The sequence below is a fragment of the Amblyraja radiata genome, chromosome 31, assembly GCF_010909765.2.
Source record: "Amblyraja radiata isolate CabotCenter1 chromosome 31, sAmbRad1.1.pri, whole genome shotgun sequence".
Classification (NCBI taxonomy): domain Eukaryota; kingdom Metazoa; phylum Chordata; class Chondrichthyes; order Rajiformes; family Rajidae; genus Amblyraja; species Amblyraja radiata.
In genome coordinates this window covers 28,643,708-28,661,812 of record NC_045986.1, presented here as the reverse complement: position 1 = coordinate 28,661,812, position 18,105 = coordinate 28,643,708, and the positions used below count along the sequence as shown (strand labels likewise).

General features: G+C 48.7%; 1 protein-coding gene across 1 annotated transcript in view; it reads right to left on the bottom strand.

The window, feature by feature from the left end:
* The window catches only part of LOC116990562 (anoctamin-7-like), a 44,092-nt gene extending 26,363 nt beyond the window's left edge, over positions 1 to 17,729 (bottom strand). Inside the window, exons 1-8 of the mRNA XM_033048353.1 lie at positions 17,537 to 17,729; positions 12,379 to 12,475; positions 7,803 to 7,984; positions 6,765 to 6,872; positions 5,689 to 5,825; positions 5,385 to 5,442; positions 4,787 to 4,897; positions 3,227 to 3,392 (exon numbers count right to left, since the gene is read on the bottom strand). Coding sequence (XP_032904244.1) covers positions 3,227 to 3,392; positions 4,787 to 4,897; positions 5,385 to 5,442; positions 5,689 to 5,825; positions 6,765 to 6,872; positions 7,803 to 7,984; positions 12,379 to 12,475; positions 17,537 to 17,668 — 991 coding nt within the window. The 5' untranslated portion in view covers positions 17,669 to 17,729. The remainder of the gene's footprint in view (positions 1 to 3,226; positions 3,393 to 4,786; positions 4,898 to 5,384; positions 5,443 to 5,688; positions 5,826 to 6,764; positions 6,873 to 7,802; positions 7,985 to 12,378; positions 12,476 to 17,536) is intronic.
* Positions 17,730 to 18,105: the final 376 nt, after the last annotated feature.

The following is an 18,105-nucleotide window of genomic DNA, read 5'->3' as shown; positions in this document are numbered from 1 at the left end:
CATTGCCATTCAATGTGATCATGGCTGATCATCCACAATCTACCCCCCCGTTCTGCCTTCTCTCCCCATATCCCTCGACTCCGCTATCTTTAAGAGCTCTATCTAGCTCTCTCTTGAAAGTATCCAGAGAACTGGCCTCCACCGCCCTCTGAGGAAGAGAATTCCACAGACTCACAACTCTCTGTGTGAAAAAGTGTTTCCTCATCTCTGTTCTAAATGGCTTACCCCTTATTCTTAAACTGTGGCCCCTGGTTCTGGACTGCCCCCCAACATACAGAACATGTTTCCTGCCTCTTGCGTGTCCAAACCCTTAATAATCTTATGTCCCAATAAGATCGCCTCTCATCCTTCTAAACTCCAGAGTATACAAACCCACTCGTGTTTAAGAAGGAACTGCAGATGCTGGAAAATCGAAGGTACACAAAAGTGCTGGAGAGACTCAGCGGGTGCAACAGCATCTATGGAGCAAAGGAAATAGGCAACGTTTCGGGCCGAAACCCTTCCGGGTTTCGGCCCGAAACGTTTGCCTATTTCCAACGTTGCCCATTTCCTTCGCTCCATAGATGCTGCTGCACCCGCTGAGTTTCTCCAGCATTTTTGTCTACCTTAAATTTAAATGTGTCTGGTTGAGTAACTATGGTAACGTGAAGACTATTCCATGCTTTAATTGTGCGGGGGAAGCATGAATTGCTGTACACATCTGTCTTGGTAACCTGTCCTTGACGATGCTGCTGGCCTTGCCGAGGCAGCGTGAGGTGTAGATGGAGTCCATGGAAGGGAGGTCGGTCTGTGTGAATTGTCTGGGCTGCGTCCACATTTTGCAGCTATTTTTCTCTCCCTCTCTCTCTCGCTGGTTGATGCAAGTACAGTATCATCTGTCTGTTGTGCCGGAGGCAAGCAGAGTGGAGCAAACACGTACTGCGGGCAGGTTCAGTCATGTGTACCTTCCGCACCGCACTGCCAAAGTCAGGCAGGCAGCAGTTTACTCTTTGAGCTGCGGAAACATTCATTTTAGACTTTACCTTCGACTTGAGGAACGCAGCGCGGAAACAGGCCCTACAGCCCGCCGAGTCCGCGCTGACCAGTGATCACACGAGCACTACCCTACACGAGGGACAATTTACAATTTTACCGGGGCCAATTAGCCTACAAACCTGTGCGTCTTAGGAATGTGGGAGGAAACCGGAGCACCCGGAGGAAAATCCACGTGGTCACAGGGAGAACGTGCAAATTTTGTACAGACAGCGCCCGTGGTCAGTATCGAACTCGGGTCTCTGGCGCTGCAACTCCACCGCTGCGCTGTTTGGAATCATATTGCATTCTACACAAAGTGGAACCAAAGATTCCTCCAAATCTGAGGAAGGACATTATTGCCCTAGAGGGAGTGCAGAGAAGGTTCACCAGACTGATTCCTGGGATGTCAGGACTGTCTTATGAAGAAAGACTGGATAGACTTGGTTTATACTCTCTAGAATTTAGGAGATTGAGAGGGGATCTTATAGAAACTTACAAAATTCTTAAGGGGTTGGACAGGCTAGATGCAGGAAGATTGCTCCCGATGTTGGGGAAGTCCAGGACAAGGGGTCACAGCTTAAGGATAAGGGGGAAATCCTTTAAAACCGAGATGAGAAGAACTTTTTTCACACAGAGAGTGGAGAATCTCTGGAACTCTCTGCCACAGGGGGTAGTCGAGGCCAGTTCATTGGCTATATTTAAGAGGGAGTTAGATGTGGCCCTTGTGGCTAAGGCGATCAGAGGGTATGGAGAGAAGGCAGGTACGGGATACTGAGTTGGATGATCAGCCATGATCATATTGAATGGCGGTGCAGGCTTCAAGGGCCGAATGGCCTACTCCTGCACCTAATTTCGATGTTTCTATGTTTCTATTTAGGCCTGGTTACATTTATTATTCACCCTGTAGAGTCCTTACTCAGTTAAGATCAGAGGGGGGAATCTCTGATCTCACTTGTAAAAAAGTCAATCGTTTCTGTTTCGTTTAGTTTAGAGATACAGCGCGGAAATAGGCGTTTCGGCCAATCAGATCCGTGCCGACCAGCGATCCACGCACATTAATACACAATCCTACACTCCACTAGGGACAATTGTTTTCACATTTCCCAAGCCAATTTGCCTACATACTTGAAGGTGCACAAAAATGCTGGAGAAACTCAGCGGGAGCAGCAGCATCTATGGAGCGAAGGAAATAGGCAACGTTTCGGGCCGAAACCCTTCCGGGTTTCGCCCCGAAACGTTACCTATTTCCTTTGGGTTTCGGCCCGAAACGTTGCCTATCTCCTTCGCTCCATAGATGCTGCTGCACCCGCTGAGTTTCTCCGGCATTTTTGTCTACCTTCGATCTTCCAGCATCTGCAGTTCCTTCTTAAATACCTACATACTTGTCCGTGTTTGGAGTGTGGGAGGAAACCGAAAGATCTCGGAGAAAACCCACGCAGGTCACGGGGAGAACTTACAAAGCGCTGTAAGGCAACAACTCTACCGCTGCGCCACCACACAAACATTCTTGCGTGTTTCAATAGACAATAGACAATAGGTGCAGGAGTAGGCCATTTGGCCCTTTGAGCCTGCACCGCCATTCAATGTGATCATGGCTGATCATCCCCAATCAGTACCCCGTTCCTGCCTTCTCCCCATATCCCCTGACTCCACTATTTTCAAGAGCCCCATCCAGCTCTCTCTTGAAAGCATCCAGAGAACCTGCCCCCACCGCCCTCTGAGGCAGAGAATTCCACAGACTCACCACTCTCTGTGAGAAAAAGTGTTTCCTCGTCTCCATTCTAAATGGCTTACTCCTTATTGCATAGAAACATAGAAACAAGATGCAGGAGTAGGCCATTCGGCCCTTCGAGCCTGCACCGCCATTCAATATGATCATGGCTGATCATCAAACTCAGTATCCTGTACCTGCCTTCTCTCCATACCCCCTGATCCCTTTAGCCACAAGGGCCACATCTAACTCCCTCTTAAATATAGCCAATGAACTGGCCTCAACTACCTTCTGTGGCAGAGAGTTCCACAGATTCACCACTCTCTGTGTGAAAAATGTTTTTCTCAACTCGGTCCTAAATGATTTCCCCCTTATCCTTAAACTGTGACCCCTTGTCCTGGGCTTCCCCAACATCGGGAACAATCTTCCTGCATCTAGCCTGTCCAACCCTTTAATTCTTAGTCACTTTATCCCCAGGAATCTATAGAATAAGGAACTCACCCAGCCAGGCAAAGTAAATGGCAATCTTCTCCCCAAAGTACTCTCGGATGTGATCGAGTGGTTGATACTTGCACCACTTGGACCAGCGCGCCCAGTTCATGTACAGAATCTGCCGAGGGTTCAGATCTTCTGCAGGGACGTCGTATTCAGGCAACTCAAATGGGCCCTAGATAGAGCACAAATATACCAGGAGTCACCACACAAACAGGCCATGGGTATTGAGAGAGATCGCGAGAGTGTACCATTTTACTGTTGTGTGGTGCCTTTTTTAAATTGCTGTTTTTTTCCTTTTTCTTCCCCCACAAATATGTAATATGTGAACATGTGATTATGTTTGTAGTTTGTTTGTTTGTTTGTTGCACAATCCGCGAGCATTGCCACTTTTCATTTCACTGCACATCTCGTATGTGTATGTGACGAATAAACTTGACTTAGATACATAGATACATAGAAAATAGGTGCAGGAGTAGGCCATTCGGCCCTTCGAGCCTGCACCGCCATTCAATATGATCATGGCTGATCATCCAACTCAGTATCCCGTACCTGCCTTCTCTCCATACCCCCTGATCCCTTTAGCCACAAGGGCCACATCTAACTCCCTCTTAAATATAGCCAATGAACTGGCCTCAACTACCCTCTGTGGCAGAGAGTTCCAGAGATTCACCACTCTCTGTGTGAAAAAGTTTCTTCTCATCTCGGTCCTAAAGGATTTCCCCCTTATCCTTAAGCTGTGACCCCTTGTCCTGGACTTCCCCAACATTGGGAACAATCTTCCTGCATCTAGCCTGTCCAACCCCATAAGAATTTTGTACGTTTCTATAAGATCCCCTCTCAATCTCCTAAATTTTAGCGAGTATAAACCAAGTCTATCCAGTCTTTCTTCATATGAAAGTCCTGACATCCCAGGACTCAGTCTGGTGAACATTCCCTGCACTCCCTCTATGGCTATAATGTCCTTCCTCAGATTTGGAGACCAAAACTGTACGCAATGACTTGACTATAGCCAAATGGATGCTTTGTGTACAGAAGCTGAGAGAGGGAATGTGTAGGAACGAACTGCAGATGCTGGTTTAAACCGAGGATGGACACAAAAATGCTGGAGCAACTCAGCGGGACAGGGCAGCGTCTCTGGAGAGAAGGAACGGGTGACGTTTCGGGTCGAGACCCTTCATCAGACTGAGGGTCAGGGGAAAGGGAAACGAGGGAAATTCAGATGCCGAAGAAGATAGACATAAAATGCTGGAGTAACTCAGCGGGACAGGCAGCATCTCTGGAGAGAAGGAGTGGGTGATATTTCAGGATGGGTCTGATGAAGGGTTTCAACCCAAAACGTCGCCTATTCCGTTTCTCCACAGACGCTGCCCGACCCGCTGAGTTATTCCAGTCTTTTGTGCGCATCTTCTGAGGGAGAGGGAGTTGGGTGGAGAAGAAGTGAGCTGAGGTAATTCCAGGCTGCAGTTGGCAGGCGGCCAGTTGCTGGAGACTGTCGTATCCCTCAGCACTCTTTTTAATAATGCAATTTCGTACATATATATTTAGCATTCCTATACAGGCCATTACCTCGTGCAGAGGGAAGGCTGAGGCGAAGACTCTTTCATTTAGCAAGCGGTCGATTCCAATTTCTGCTCGTTTTCTCTTCCCGTACACAGACGTGGCCAGGATTTCGTACACCTGAAACACACAGCGACTCGCATTCAGGTGACAGCATTGAGCCAAACGTCCACAACCCCCGGCGAGATTCCCATGGTTAGGTCAGCCTGGTTATAGACAATAGACAATAGGTGCAGGAGGAGGCCATTCGGCCCTTCAAGCCAGCACCGCCATTCACTGTGATCATGGCTGATCATACCCAATCAGTACCCCGTTCCTGCCTTCTCCCCATATCCCCTATTTTTAAGAGCCAGTTTGGTGTGGGCATTGGGGTGATGGGGACTGACAAAGAGGCACCAGGCAATGATGACAAATCAACACAGCAGTGAGTTCATGAAAGAACTGGTGTGTATATCCGGTGTGAACAGGGCTGAAGAGCCTGCTGACTGGGTGGAGTCATTTGCGATGTTACTGGGCGCTGCCCTCTTCATAGTCCTGGATAGGTTTAAGTTTCTGTGTTTTTCCCCCTCCACACAACTCGCCTTTACAGTTTCCCAAACAAACTTACAATCTGATGCCGCTGTGTGTTGGTGAAGTAGGTGTCGTGATCATCGCTTCTCAAAAACCTAGGACAACAAATGCAAAAATGTAATCTTGACCTGCACAAGGGGTGCCGTCTCAAATTGGACATGACATCTCTTGGGTGATCTTCCACCCGACCACAACGAAACTGTTCCTGATGGTTACGAGGTCCATATCTCCACAGCGTGTCCTTCCTTCAGCGTCCAACTAAACTCTCACAGAAAGACCATTGGAAAGGACCATCTTCTTCCCCCCCCCCCCCCCCCCCTCCCCCCCCCCCAACCGCTTACTTGTCGAGCTTCGATTTGCGGAAGGCGCAGGTGTAGTAGTCCACGGGCCTGTTGGCAACATGTTCGGACAGGATGTTTGGGATATTGAGCTTCCTCAGCATTTCCTCAGATGGATTAAGGCAGGGATTAGGCTGAGTCTGCGGACAGAGCAGAGGATGCTGAGACAGAGGCTTGGCCAAAATGTCCACTGAACAAAACCGTGGCAATGGCTGGACAAATGAGTGTAGAAGTTGGGATGTTATGCTGCAGTTGTACAAGACGTTGGGCAGGTTGCATTTGAAGGACTGTGATCAGTTTTAGTCGCCCTGATGTAGGAAGGATGCCAGTAAGCTGGAAAGAGTGACAATAGACAATAGACAATAGGTGCAGGAGTAGAGGCCATTCGGCCCTTCGAGCCAGTACTGCCATTCAATGTGATCATGGCTGATCATCCCCAATCAGTACCCCGTTCCTGCCTTCTCCCCATATCCCCTGACTCCGCTATATTTAAGAGTCCTATCTAGCTCTCTCTTGAAAGTATCCAGAGAACCGGCCTCTGAGGCAGAGAATTCCACGGACTCGCCACTCTCTGTGAGAAAAAGTGTTTCCTCGTCTCCATTCTAAATGGCTTACTCCTTATTCTTAAACTGTGTGTGGCCCCTGGTTCTGGACTCCCCCCGACATCGGGTATTCCGTGCTGTACGACTCTACAACTGGAGCGTGAGTTGCCACCAAAAGCCAGAGGAGGAACTCAGCGGGTTCAGCAGCATCTGTGGAGCGAAGGAAATAGGCAACGTTTCGGGCCGAACCCCTTCCGGGTTTCGGCCCGAAACGTTGCCTATTTCCAACGTTGCCCATTTCCTTCGCTCCATAGATGCTGCTGCACCCGCTGAGTTTCTCCAGCACTTTTGTCTACCTTGTAATTTAGTATATTAGTAGTTTACATAGTATGTTTGTTTTTGTCTTGTGCTATGGTGGTGGCTTCCGTTTTGTTTTACTGTGTTGTAAATACTATTTTAATATTTGAATAAATATTTTTTAATTAAAAAAAAACAAAAATGATGCAGATTCACCACAAATGTCCAGTCCACACTGACCTGTAGCGGTGCCCGCATACACAGCTCCTCTGCGTAATACACCAGCACGTCCCAGGGCGCGCTCAGCTTCATGTAATGGATGCTCTTCCTCTCACTCACAGTCTCATCCTGCATCAGGTAGAGAGACAGAGAGCTCCCTCAATACGGCGGCATCACGTGCAGAGTGCCCGAAACACACGCGCGTACACGCAGACGCAGACGCACACGCACACACACGCACACACACACACAGACGGACACACACACGGACACACATGCAGACACACACATGCACGCACAGACACACACACACGCGCACACACACACACACACACACACACACACACACACGCACACACACACACGCAGACACACGCACACAGACACACGCACACACACGCACAGGCACACACACGCACACACACACACACACAGACAGACACAGACCGACACACACACGGACGGACACACACACACACATGCACAGACACACACATGCACGCAGACACACACATGCACGCACACACGCGCGCACACACACACACACACATGCACACATACACGCACGCACGCACGCACACACACGCACAGACACACACACCAACACTCACACACACACACACACACAGACACACATGATTAGTAAACACCCCTCTCCCGTTTCCACCTCTCACTTGCCTGCCCCCCACCTCTGTTGCAGCTTTCTTCCCCCTTACAGCAATCAGGCTGAAGAAGGGTCCCGACTCGAACCATGTCCTGTCCTTCCACAGCTGCTGTTTGACCTACTGAGTTCCTCCAGCACTTTGGGTTTTGCTCCAGGAACATAGACGTTGGCCTAAAATCCTCATCCCCTGCTGCTGTGACTGAAAAAGGGTCTCAAGCCAGAAACGTCACCCATTCCTCCTCTCCGGAGTGGAGATGCTGCCTGCCTGTCCCGCTGAGCTACTCCAGCTTTTTGTGTCTATCTTCGGATGTAACCGGCACCTGCAGTTCCTTCCTGCACATCCCCCCTGCTGCGGGACTGGGCTGTGCGACCATTCTGACCACTTGCTCACTCACCTTCTCCATCAAGAGCCCCACGTTCTGCAAATTCTTCATGAACTTGTTCCTCCATTTCTCGTGCCGGCCGAGCAGGTTGGATTTCGTTGCCTCCTTCTCCTCTTTCCCCATCTCCTGGTACTTGCATTGCACCTTCTGCTTCTTTGGGGTGGTTTTTTTCACCTCCCAGATGAGCACAAAATCTGAAGTGAGAACGGCAGTGTTAAGGGCGTCCCGTCGTACAGCCGATCAACAAGGCAACTTTCCCCGGGACCCATTCGCTGTCCCACTGCCCACTGGCAATTTGACCATGTCCGCAAATCCAAGGATCGATAAAGATCTCCCTAAGATCTCCTGACACATTTGTCACTTCAGGTAGAAGGTACAGGAGCCTGAAGACTGCAACAACCAGGTTCAGGAATAGCTACTTCCCCACAGCCATCAGGCTATTAAACCTGGCTCGGAGAAAACTCTGATTATTAATAACCACTTTCTGCTATTTGCACTTTATCAGTTTATTTATTCATGTGTGTGTGTATTTATATCATGGTATATGGACACATTTATCTGTTTTGTAGTAAATGCCTACTATGTTCTGTGTGCTTAAGCAAAGCAAGAATTTCATTGTCCTATACAGGGACACATGACAATAAACTCACTTGAACTTGAACTTGAAATGACTTAATATTAATAATAATAATATATTTTATTGTCATTGCACATAGGTGCAACGAGATTTGGTACGCAGCTTCCATCCGAGGTCATAACTTAAGCAACTAATAAAATTTAGATAAAATTAAGATACCCTGAGGAACATGATTTATTAAAAAACCCCAGTAAAACAGTCTAAAGTGCAAATGTGTCTGTGCCGGGTCGATGTGTGACGTGACCATCCGAGGGAGACAGTTCATGGGGTGGGGGGGGGGGGGGGCACTCAGCAGGGCCGGTTCAGAGCGGCTATAGCTCTGGGGATGAAGCTGTTCCTGAGTCTGGAGGTGCGGGCGTAGAAGGCCTTGTAACGTCTGCCGGAAGGTAGGGGTTCGAACAGACTATTGCAAGGGTGTGAGGAGTCTTTGTGGATGCTGATCACATCCCTGGGAATACCCACACTCCGTCTGGGAATCGCCCGCCATCATTATGGAGGGTTTAGAACATAGAACAATACAACACAATAAGAGGCCATCAGCCCTTTGCTCCATAGATTGCTCAAAAAGGCTGGCAGCATCATCAATGACCCACACCACCCTGTCCACACACTCATCTCCCCGCTACCTTCAGGTGGAAGGTACAGGAGCCTGAAGACTGCAAGGTCCAGGTTCAGGAATAGCTACTTCCCCACAGCCATCAGGCTATTAAACTCAACTCAAACAAAACTCTGACCATTAATAGCCCATTATCTAGTTTATTTGCACTTTATCAGTTTATTTATTCATGTGTGTATATATTTATATAATGGTATATGGACACACTGATCTGTTCTGTAGTCAATGCCTACTATCTTCTGTTGTGCTGAAGCAAAGCAAGAATTTCATTGTCCTATCTGGGACACATGACAATAAAATCTCTTGAATCTTGAATCTTAAGATGCTGCCTCACCCACTGAGTTCCTCCAGCATTTTTGTCTACCTTCGATTTTTCCAGCATCTGCAGTTCTTCCTTAAACATTCAGCCCACAAAGTCTATACTATCACGAGACTGAGTTAAACCAATCTCCGCTGCCTGTACATGATCCATACCCCTCCATTCACTGCATATCCATGTGTGTGTATCTAAACGTTCTTAACTTTTATTGCATCTCTGGGAACTATTGAATCATAAAAACAGTTTTCACAGTGTGCCTTCATTAAATCCAGTTAAACTGGTGTATAGTCTGAGTCCGTACTGTTCTAGCCCTCCCAGCTATCACTCCTCCCAGGTGAATATCAAAGTGCTTTGCATACAATGCAAAGTTCAGACTGAAGTGTCTCGACCTGCAACGTCACCCATTCCTTTTCTCCAGAGATGCTGCCCGACCTGCTGAGTTACTCCAGCATTTTGTGTCCATCTTCGGTGTAAACCAGCATCTGCAGTTCCTTCCGACACAAATTCTGGATTAACTCAGGGTCAGGACCTTCCTTCCTTCGGCCCAAACCCCAGGGTCTTTTCACCCCCAACACAGATGTTACCCACTGAGTTGCTCCAGCGCTTTGTGTTTTCAAACGGGCTGTTGAGGCCCCTGTCCCACTGTACGAGGTAATTCAAGAGCTCTCCCGAGTTTAAAACAAAATCAAACTCGTGGTAAGCACGCTAGAATGAACGTAGCGGGTACGTCGGAGCTCGGGGGCGTCTCTTAGCGGCTCGTAACGCTAACGGCAGGTACTCAGGAAACGCGGTAAGCTCGTGAAGACTCGCGAAGATTTTTCAACATGTTGAAAATTGAGAGCCCCGAGTACCTACGAGCGGCCATTACAGTAACCCTCCGTGTTCGAATCAGGGGAAACTCGGGAGAACTCTTCAATTACCTCGTACAGTGGGACATGCCCTTTACAAGCTCAATTATCTGCTGTGCTGTCCGTTTCTCTGTTTTAATTTTTCCAGGATTTCCACAGCTCTTCCCGGAATTATGACAGACAGCCACAGAAAATTCCTCTGCCTCTAACCTCGGACTGTGCCGCAGCACACCCTGCTGGGCACAGAGAGATCTGCTTCTTGATAAACCATCCCAGTGCAAGTCTGAAGAAGTGTCTCGACCCAAAACGTCGCCTATTTCCTTCGCTCCATAGATACCGCCCCACACACCCGCTGAGTTTCTCCAGCATTTTTGTCGACCAAGTGCAAGGCAGGCTGCTGGGAACTCAGCATTCAGGCACATACAGTGGCCTGGGCTATGAGTTTGAGTTCAGTTTATTTAGTTTGTTGTCACGTGTACCGAGGTACAGTGAAAAGCTTTTGTTGCGTGCTAACCAGTCAGCGGGAAGACAATACATGATTACAATCCACAGTGTACATGATAAAGGGTAACGTGAATGATGTTTAGTGCAAGATATAGTCCAGTAAACTACAAACAATGATAGTCCAAGGCTCTCCAATGAGGTAGAAAGTAGTTCAGGACCCCTCTCTAGTTGTTGGTGGGATGGTTCAGTTGCCTGATAACAGCTGGGAGGAAACTGTCCCTGAATGTGGAGGAGTGCGTTTTCACCTGCAGCTCCTTGTATCTCTAACAAATAGTCTAGACTTTTTTGAGGGTGAAACAACTGCTTATGTTGGAAATTTTAGCCAAAAGCAAAAACATTCTGGGCAACCTGTGGTGAAAGATGAGCTAGATTACATTGCTATGTTGTGTCTTATTCCAAATCAGATGTTGCTTTACCAAGGAAAGGCAGAAAATGCCGGAGTAACTCAGAGAGTCAGGCAGCGTCCCTGGAGAACATGGATAGGTCGGTGGCAGCCTGAAGAAGGGTTTCAGCCCGAGACGTTGCCTATTTCCTTTGGGTTTCGGCCCGAAAATGTGAGGTTATCCATTTTGGTGGCAAAAACAGGAAAGCAGACTATTATCTAAATGGTGGCCGACTAGGAAAAGGGGAGATGCAGCGAGACCTGGGTGTCATGGTACACCAGTCATTGAAAGTGGGCATGCAGGTGCAGCAGGCAGTGAAGAAAGCGAATGGTATGTTAGCTTTCATAGCAAAAGTATTTGAGTATAGGAGCAGGGAGGTTCTACTGCAGTTGTACAGGGTCTTGGTGAGACCACACCTGGAGTATTGCGTACAGTTTTGGTCTCCAAATCTGAGGAAGGACATTATTGCCATAGAGGGAGTGCAGAGAAGGTTCACCAGACTGATTCCTGGGATGTCAGGACTGTCTTATGAAGAAAGACTGGATAGACTTGGTTTATACTCTCTAGAATTTAGGAGATTCAGAGGGGATCTTATAGAAACTTACAAAATTCTTAATGGGTTGGACAGGCTAGATGCAGGAAGATTGCTCCCGATGTTGGGGAAGTCCAGGACAAGGGGTCACAGCTTAAGGATAAGGGGGAAATCCTTTAAAACCGAGATGAGAAGAACGTTTTTCACACAGAGAGTGGTGAATCTCTGGAACTCTCTGCCACAGAGGGTAGTCGAGGCCAGTTCATTGGCTATATTTAAGAGGGAGTTAGATGTGGCCCTTGTGGCTAAGGGGATCAGAGGGTATGGAGAGAAAGCAGGTACGGGATACTGAGTTGGATGATCAGCCATGATCATATTGAATGGCGGTGCAGGCTCGAAGGGCCGAATGGCCTACTCCTGCACCTAATTTCTATGTTTCTATGTTTCTATGAAAAGTTGCCTATTTCCTTCGTTCCATAGATGCTGCCGCGACTGCTGAGTTTCTCCAGCATTTTTGTCTACCTTCGAACGTGGATAGGTGACGTTTCCGGTCGGGACCCTTCTATTAGACCTTCTTCGTACCCTTCTTTTCTTCAGAAGAAGGGCCTCGACTCAAAACGTCCCCTTTCCATGGACTGCGGGGATGCTGCCTGACCGACTGAGTTACTCCGTTGGATCATGCTAAGTGACAAGCAAGGAAATCACGCGGAAATGCTAATTGACAAGCAAGGCGCAAGTGAGGTTCCTACCAATTTTTGTCGTCCCGTCCTTGAAATAGTTGCCCCTGTGATCAGGGCTGTAACCATTTGTGATATTAATGGCCAAGTCATCTTCACGCTCGGCTCCCTACAACACAAAAAGCAGCGATGGTATTAGTTACTGAGCCAGCATGGACGTGAGCAGGAACTCACAAACACCTGCCGGGTACCAAGCAAGCAAGCCCTGATTCTCACGAACAGGCTAAGGTCGCTGACTCTCAGTCTGAAGAAGGGTCTGAACCCTAAAATGTCAACTTTTCCTTCTCGCCAGTGATGGTGTCCAGCGAGTTACTCCAGCTTTTTGTGTCAAACTACAGTGGCTAAAGAACAAACAGTGAACACAGGTCGACAAAAATGCTGGAGAAATATTCCTTCGCTCCATAGATGCTGCCTCACCCGCTGAGTTTCTCCAGCATTTTTGTCTACCTTCGATTTTTCCAGCATCCGCAGTTCTTACTTAAACAGTGAACACAGGAATCAGCCCACAATTTCCTATTTTCCTTCATCTTTTCCCCGACAAGACATGTAACGATGTAACGTTCAGACTTTGGAGGTACAGCGTGGAAACAGGCCCTTCGGCCCACCGAGTCTGTGCTGACCCAGCGTTATACACTAGCATTATCGTACACATTAAGGAAAATGTACAATTTTTCCGAAGTCATTTTTAACCTGCAAATCTGGACGTCTTTGGGAAGTGGGAGGAAATATCCGGGGAAAACCCACTCAGTCACAGAGAGAACGTACCAACTCCATACAGCAAACATAGTCAGGATCGATCCTGGGCTAACTTTTGCATTGCAGTTCATCATCATCAAAGGCTTTATTGTCATTCAAAAATACACCAGCAAATGCAAGTATGAACGAAATTTCGTTGCATCTGGATCACCGTGCAACATAAAATATCAAAAGGATAAAATAGATAAAAAGATAAAATAGACAATAGTGGCGGCACATTATATGGAATTCAAGGGTCTGATGGCACGGGGGAAGAAGCTGTTGCAGAACCTGGCCATTCTGCTCCTTAAGGGCCTGTCCCACTTGCATGCGATTGCATGCGTTTGGTGCGACCAAACGGAAGCCGAGTTCACGCGAAGTTCGTGCTAAGTTCGCGCGTGACGTCATTTGCGTCATACTTACCAATCAGCTGGGCAGGAGGCGGGCCGACTGAATTTGGGCGTCGCACGGCTTCAGGACAGTGACGTCATCACGCAACGCCACGTCGGGCGGTGACGTCATCGCGCAACGCCAAGCGCTAGGCGGACGCCGTCAAGACTCTGCGTACGACTGCAATGCGCCTGCAAGTGGGACAGGCCCTTAAGGAGCAGAAGATTTCGGACACTGCCAGTTTTTCGGAGCCCCGCGCGATGTCGGGACCACTCTTCTAAGTGGGACCGGCCCCGCGTGGCCATACGGTGCCCGTACGCCTCAAGCGACCACGTTTGGTCGCGCCAAACGCATGCAAGTGGGACAGGCCCTTGATACTGCGATACCTTGTGCCCGAGGGCAGCAGAGTGAACAGTCCATGATGGAGATGTGTGGGGTTTTTTATAATGCTGTTGGCCTTGGACAAGCAACGTTTACACGCAATGTCCCCGATTGAAGGAAGATAAGTCCCAATGAGTTTTATCAGCCGCCCCCACCACTCTCTGCACGGACTTCCAGTCGGAGGCTTCGCACTCCCCAAACCACACAGAGATGCAGCTGGACAAAATGCTCTCGATGGTGCCCCCGTAGATAGTGGTGAGGACCGGATGGAGGAGGTGAGCTCTTATCATCCAGCGCAGAAAGTGCAAACGCTGCTGCGCTCTCTTAACTTAAGTTGAATAGGCAACATAATATGATGCCCCCTCTACGTAGTGTCATACAGTATGGAAACAGGCCCTTCTGCCCACTGAGTCTATACTGGCCATAATTAACATTAATCCAATTTTTAATTCTCCCCACATCCCTAAGATTTATGGATTGGTGGGTTATTTGGTCACTGTGAATTGTCCCAGGGGTGTATAGGTGTGTGCAAGACTCTGGAGTTGGGTTGGACGCGATGGCAATGTGCAGAGAATTAAATAAGAAACTAGTGGACTGACGGTCGGCAGCGACTCAGTGGGCCAAAGGGCCTCTTTCAATAACGTTTATTGCCAGGCCCCACACACGCGGGGAGGAAGACAACAGACAATAGACAATAGGTGCAGGAGTAGGCCATTTGGCCCTTCGAGCCAGCACCGCCACTCAATGTGATCAGGGCCGATCATCCCCAATCAGTACCCCGTTCCTGCCTTCTCCTCATATCCCCTGACTCTGCTATCTTTAACATAGAAACATAGAAAATAGGTGCAGGAGGAGGCCATTCAGCCCTTCGAGCGAGCACCGCCATTCACTGTGATCATGGCCGATCGTCCCCAATCAATAGCCCGTGCCTGCCTTCTCCTCATATCCCTTGATTCCACCAGCCCCTAGAGCCCTATTTAGTATCCAGAGAACCGGCCTCCACCGCACTCTGAGGCAGAGAATTCCACAGATTCACAACTCTGTGTGAAAAAGTGTTTCCTCATCTCTGTTCTAAATGGCTTATTACCCCTTATTCTTAAACTGTGGCCCCTGGTTCTGGTCTCCTCCAACATCGGGAACATGTTTCCTGCCTCGAGCGTGTCCAAACCCTTAATAATCTTATATGTTTCAATAAGATACCCTCTCATCCTTCTAAACTCCAGAGAAAACTCCACACTGACAGCGTATGAGGTCAGGGCTGAAGCCGGCCACTGGGGCTGTGAAATGACCACCCATCATATCCGAGCATTAATGCAAGAGAACGATGTCAGTGGGTGAAGCTGGGCAGCAGCCAGCAAGCAGGATGATTTAAAAGCAAGTTACAGCTGAATCAGCGAACATCCGAGCCCAGCCACAGGCTCAGGCTAAGAAGCTTTCATTGATTTTCTGATTGAAAGATACGGCATGAAAACCAGGCCCTTCGGCCCACTGAATCCATACGGACCATCAAACAGCCGTTCACACTAGTTCGATGTTATCCCACTTTCGCAGCCACTAGGAGCAAGTTGCAAACGTCAATTAACCTGCAAACCCGCAAGTCTTTGGGATTTGGGGGGGAAGCCAGAGGAACTCACACGATCACAGGGAGAACATGCAAACTCCACACAGACAGCACCCGAGGTCAGGATGGAAGCCGGGTCTCTGGCGCTATGAGGAAGCAGTTCTACCAGCTGTGATACAGTGCTGCTGCTATCTACATATGAGTAGTGGTATTAGTTAACCCATGAGTATGAGAATGAACCAGCAAACCTGGCCATTAACACCGAGCAGGGGCATTAACTGAAGAAGAAGGTCTGAAGAGGGGTCTCGGCCCAAAACGACACCTACTCCTTTTCTCTAGAGATGCTGCCTGACCTGCTAAGTTACTCCATCATTTAGTGTCTATCAAAGGCATTAACTAGTATGCTTTCACACATTCAACGGCAGTGGGCATGAGGCAACACCAACTTTAATCGGTACAAATGTTATTCATCGTGGTTATAAAAGACAATGTGCTTCTGGAGAAGGGACAAATACAACTAGAGTCATCGAGTCTTAGAGTGACACAGCGTGAAAACAGGCCAGTCAGCCCAACTTGCCCACACCGGGCAACATGTCCCAGCTACACCAGTCCCACCTGTCAGCATTTGGTCCATATCCCTCCAAACCTGAGCTGGATGAGTGTGATGAGGGTGCACAGTGAGGAGAGAGTGCATATCTGCACTGGATGGTCCGTCTACACTGGATGGTCAGTCTGCACTGGATGGTCAGTCTACACTGGATGGTCAGTCTACACTGGACGGTCAGTCTACACTGGATGGTCAGTCTACACTGGATGGTCAGTCTACACTGGACGGTCAGTCTACACTGGATGGTCAGTCTACACTGGATGGTCAGTCTACACTGGATGGTCAGTCTACACTGGATGGTCAGTCTACACTGGATGGTCAGTCTGCACTGGATGGTCAGTCTACACTGGATGGTCAGTCTACACTGGATGGTCAGTCTGCACTGGATGGTCAGTCTACACTGGATGGTCAGTCTACACTGGATGGTCAGTCTACACTGGATGGTCAGCATGCACTGGATGGTCAGTCTACACTGGATGGTCAGCATGCACTGGATGGTCAGCATGCACTGGACGGGCAGTCTACACTGGATGGTCAGCGTGCGCTGGATGGTCAGACTACACTGGATGGTCAGCATGCACTGGATGGTCAGCATGCACTGGATGGTCAGTCTGCACTGGATGGTCAGCATGCACTGGACGGTCAGTCTGCACTGGATGGTCAGTCTGCACTGGATGGTCAGCATGCACTGGATGGTCAGTCTGCACTGGATGGTCAGCATGCACTGGATGGTCAGCATGCACTGGATGGTCAGCGTGCACTGGATGGTCAGTCTACACTGGATGGTCAGCGTGCACTGGATGGTCAGTCTACACTGGATGGTCAGCGTGCACTGGATGGTCAGCATGCACTGGATGGCCAGTCTACACTGGATGGTCAGCATGCACTGGATGGTCAGCATGCACTGGATGGTCAGCATGCACTGGACGGTCAGCATGCACTGGATGGTCAGCATGCACTGGCCTGCCAGGTCCCTGGAGTTAGGCTTCTGCTCAGACAGGACTGCAACCCACTACTACACACAGCCCAAGGTTCAGAGACCTTTGTGGGTGAAGGTCAAGCTGAAAGACCTCATCAACACATGACCTGCTGCCCCCGTGCCTGCCGTCAGATGCTGACCGTCGAGACAGCTCGGCTGGTGAATGTTATCCAAGGGAATCTGGAAGGATTGCCCCTATGCATTAATCACGATTTTGAAATATAGATTTTTCTATCAAATGTCGCAAAATGACTAGAGAATGGAACGCGCAAACGAGAGGGATTTTAAATAGAATAATTTATGATCCTTGCTTGACAGAAATGACAGGGTTTACGCCACATCTCCACTGATGGAATCAAAGCAATAATGAATTCAATTATTCTGCACGGATGCACAAAAGATCAGCGTGGATTGTTAATGACGGCGCGGCCACTTCTCAATGTGAAAGTTGCACAGACGCAAGGAGGAGAAAGAGGCAGAATTACAATTTGTACTTGAAACAAACAAGACGACTCACGTGGACAGTCGAGCGGTAACCGCCGTTCTGGACGCTTCCGTAGGTGTCCATCAAAATGCGGGCTGCATCCTTCTCCACAAACGTTAACACGTTGCGATCCTCCTGGGTCTCAAAGCTCTCGCTCTGCAGCATCCTCCAGGTTAGCAATGGCCGGACAGGCAAAACTGTAACGCAACAGGCCCATTTACAATGCCTTCAGTCTGAAAGAACTTCAGCTGTTTCATTAAATGTGAGATCGCAGCGTTTTTGCAGCCGCAGAAGTGGGTAATTGTGGGCCGATGCAGCAGAGGATTCCTCTGTTGCCCAGACAGATGTGCTATGCACAGGCGCAGGCAAAACTGCATTTCATCTCCAGCATTCGCGTTTACATGGAAAACACCCTCTGGGGCTCTGGGCACTTCATCTCCTGATTAAATTACAGCATCTGCTCACCCTTTCCTGTTCTACACTAATGCAAATATTCAGGGGGCACTTACCATGAGGGCACTAATTAAATTTTAATAACATAATGTAAACATGCAGCACAGAATGGAGGAGCAAACACAATTGTGAAAGAAAATACTGCCTTT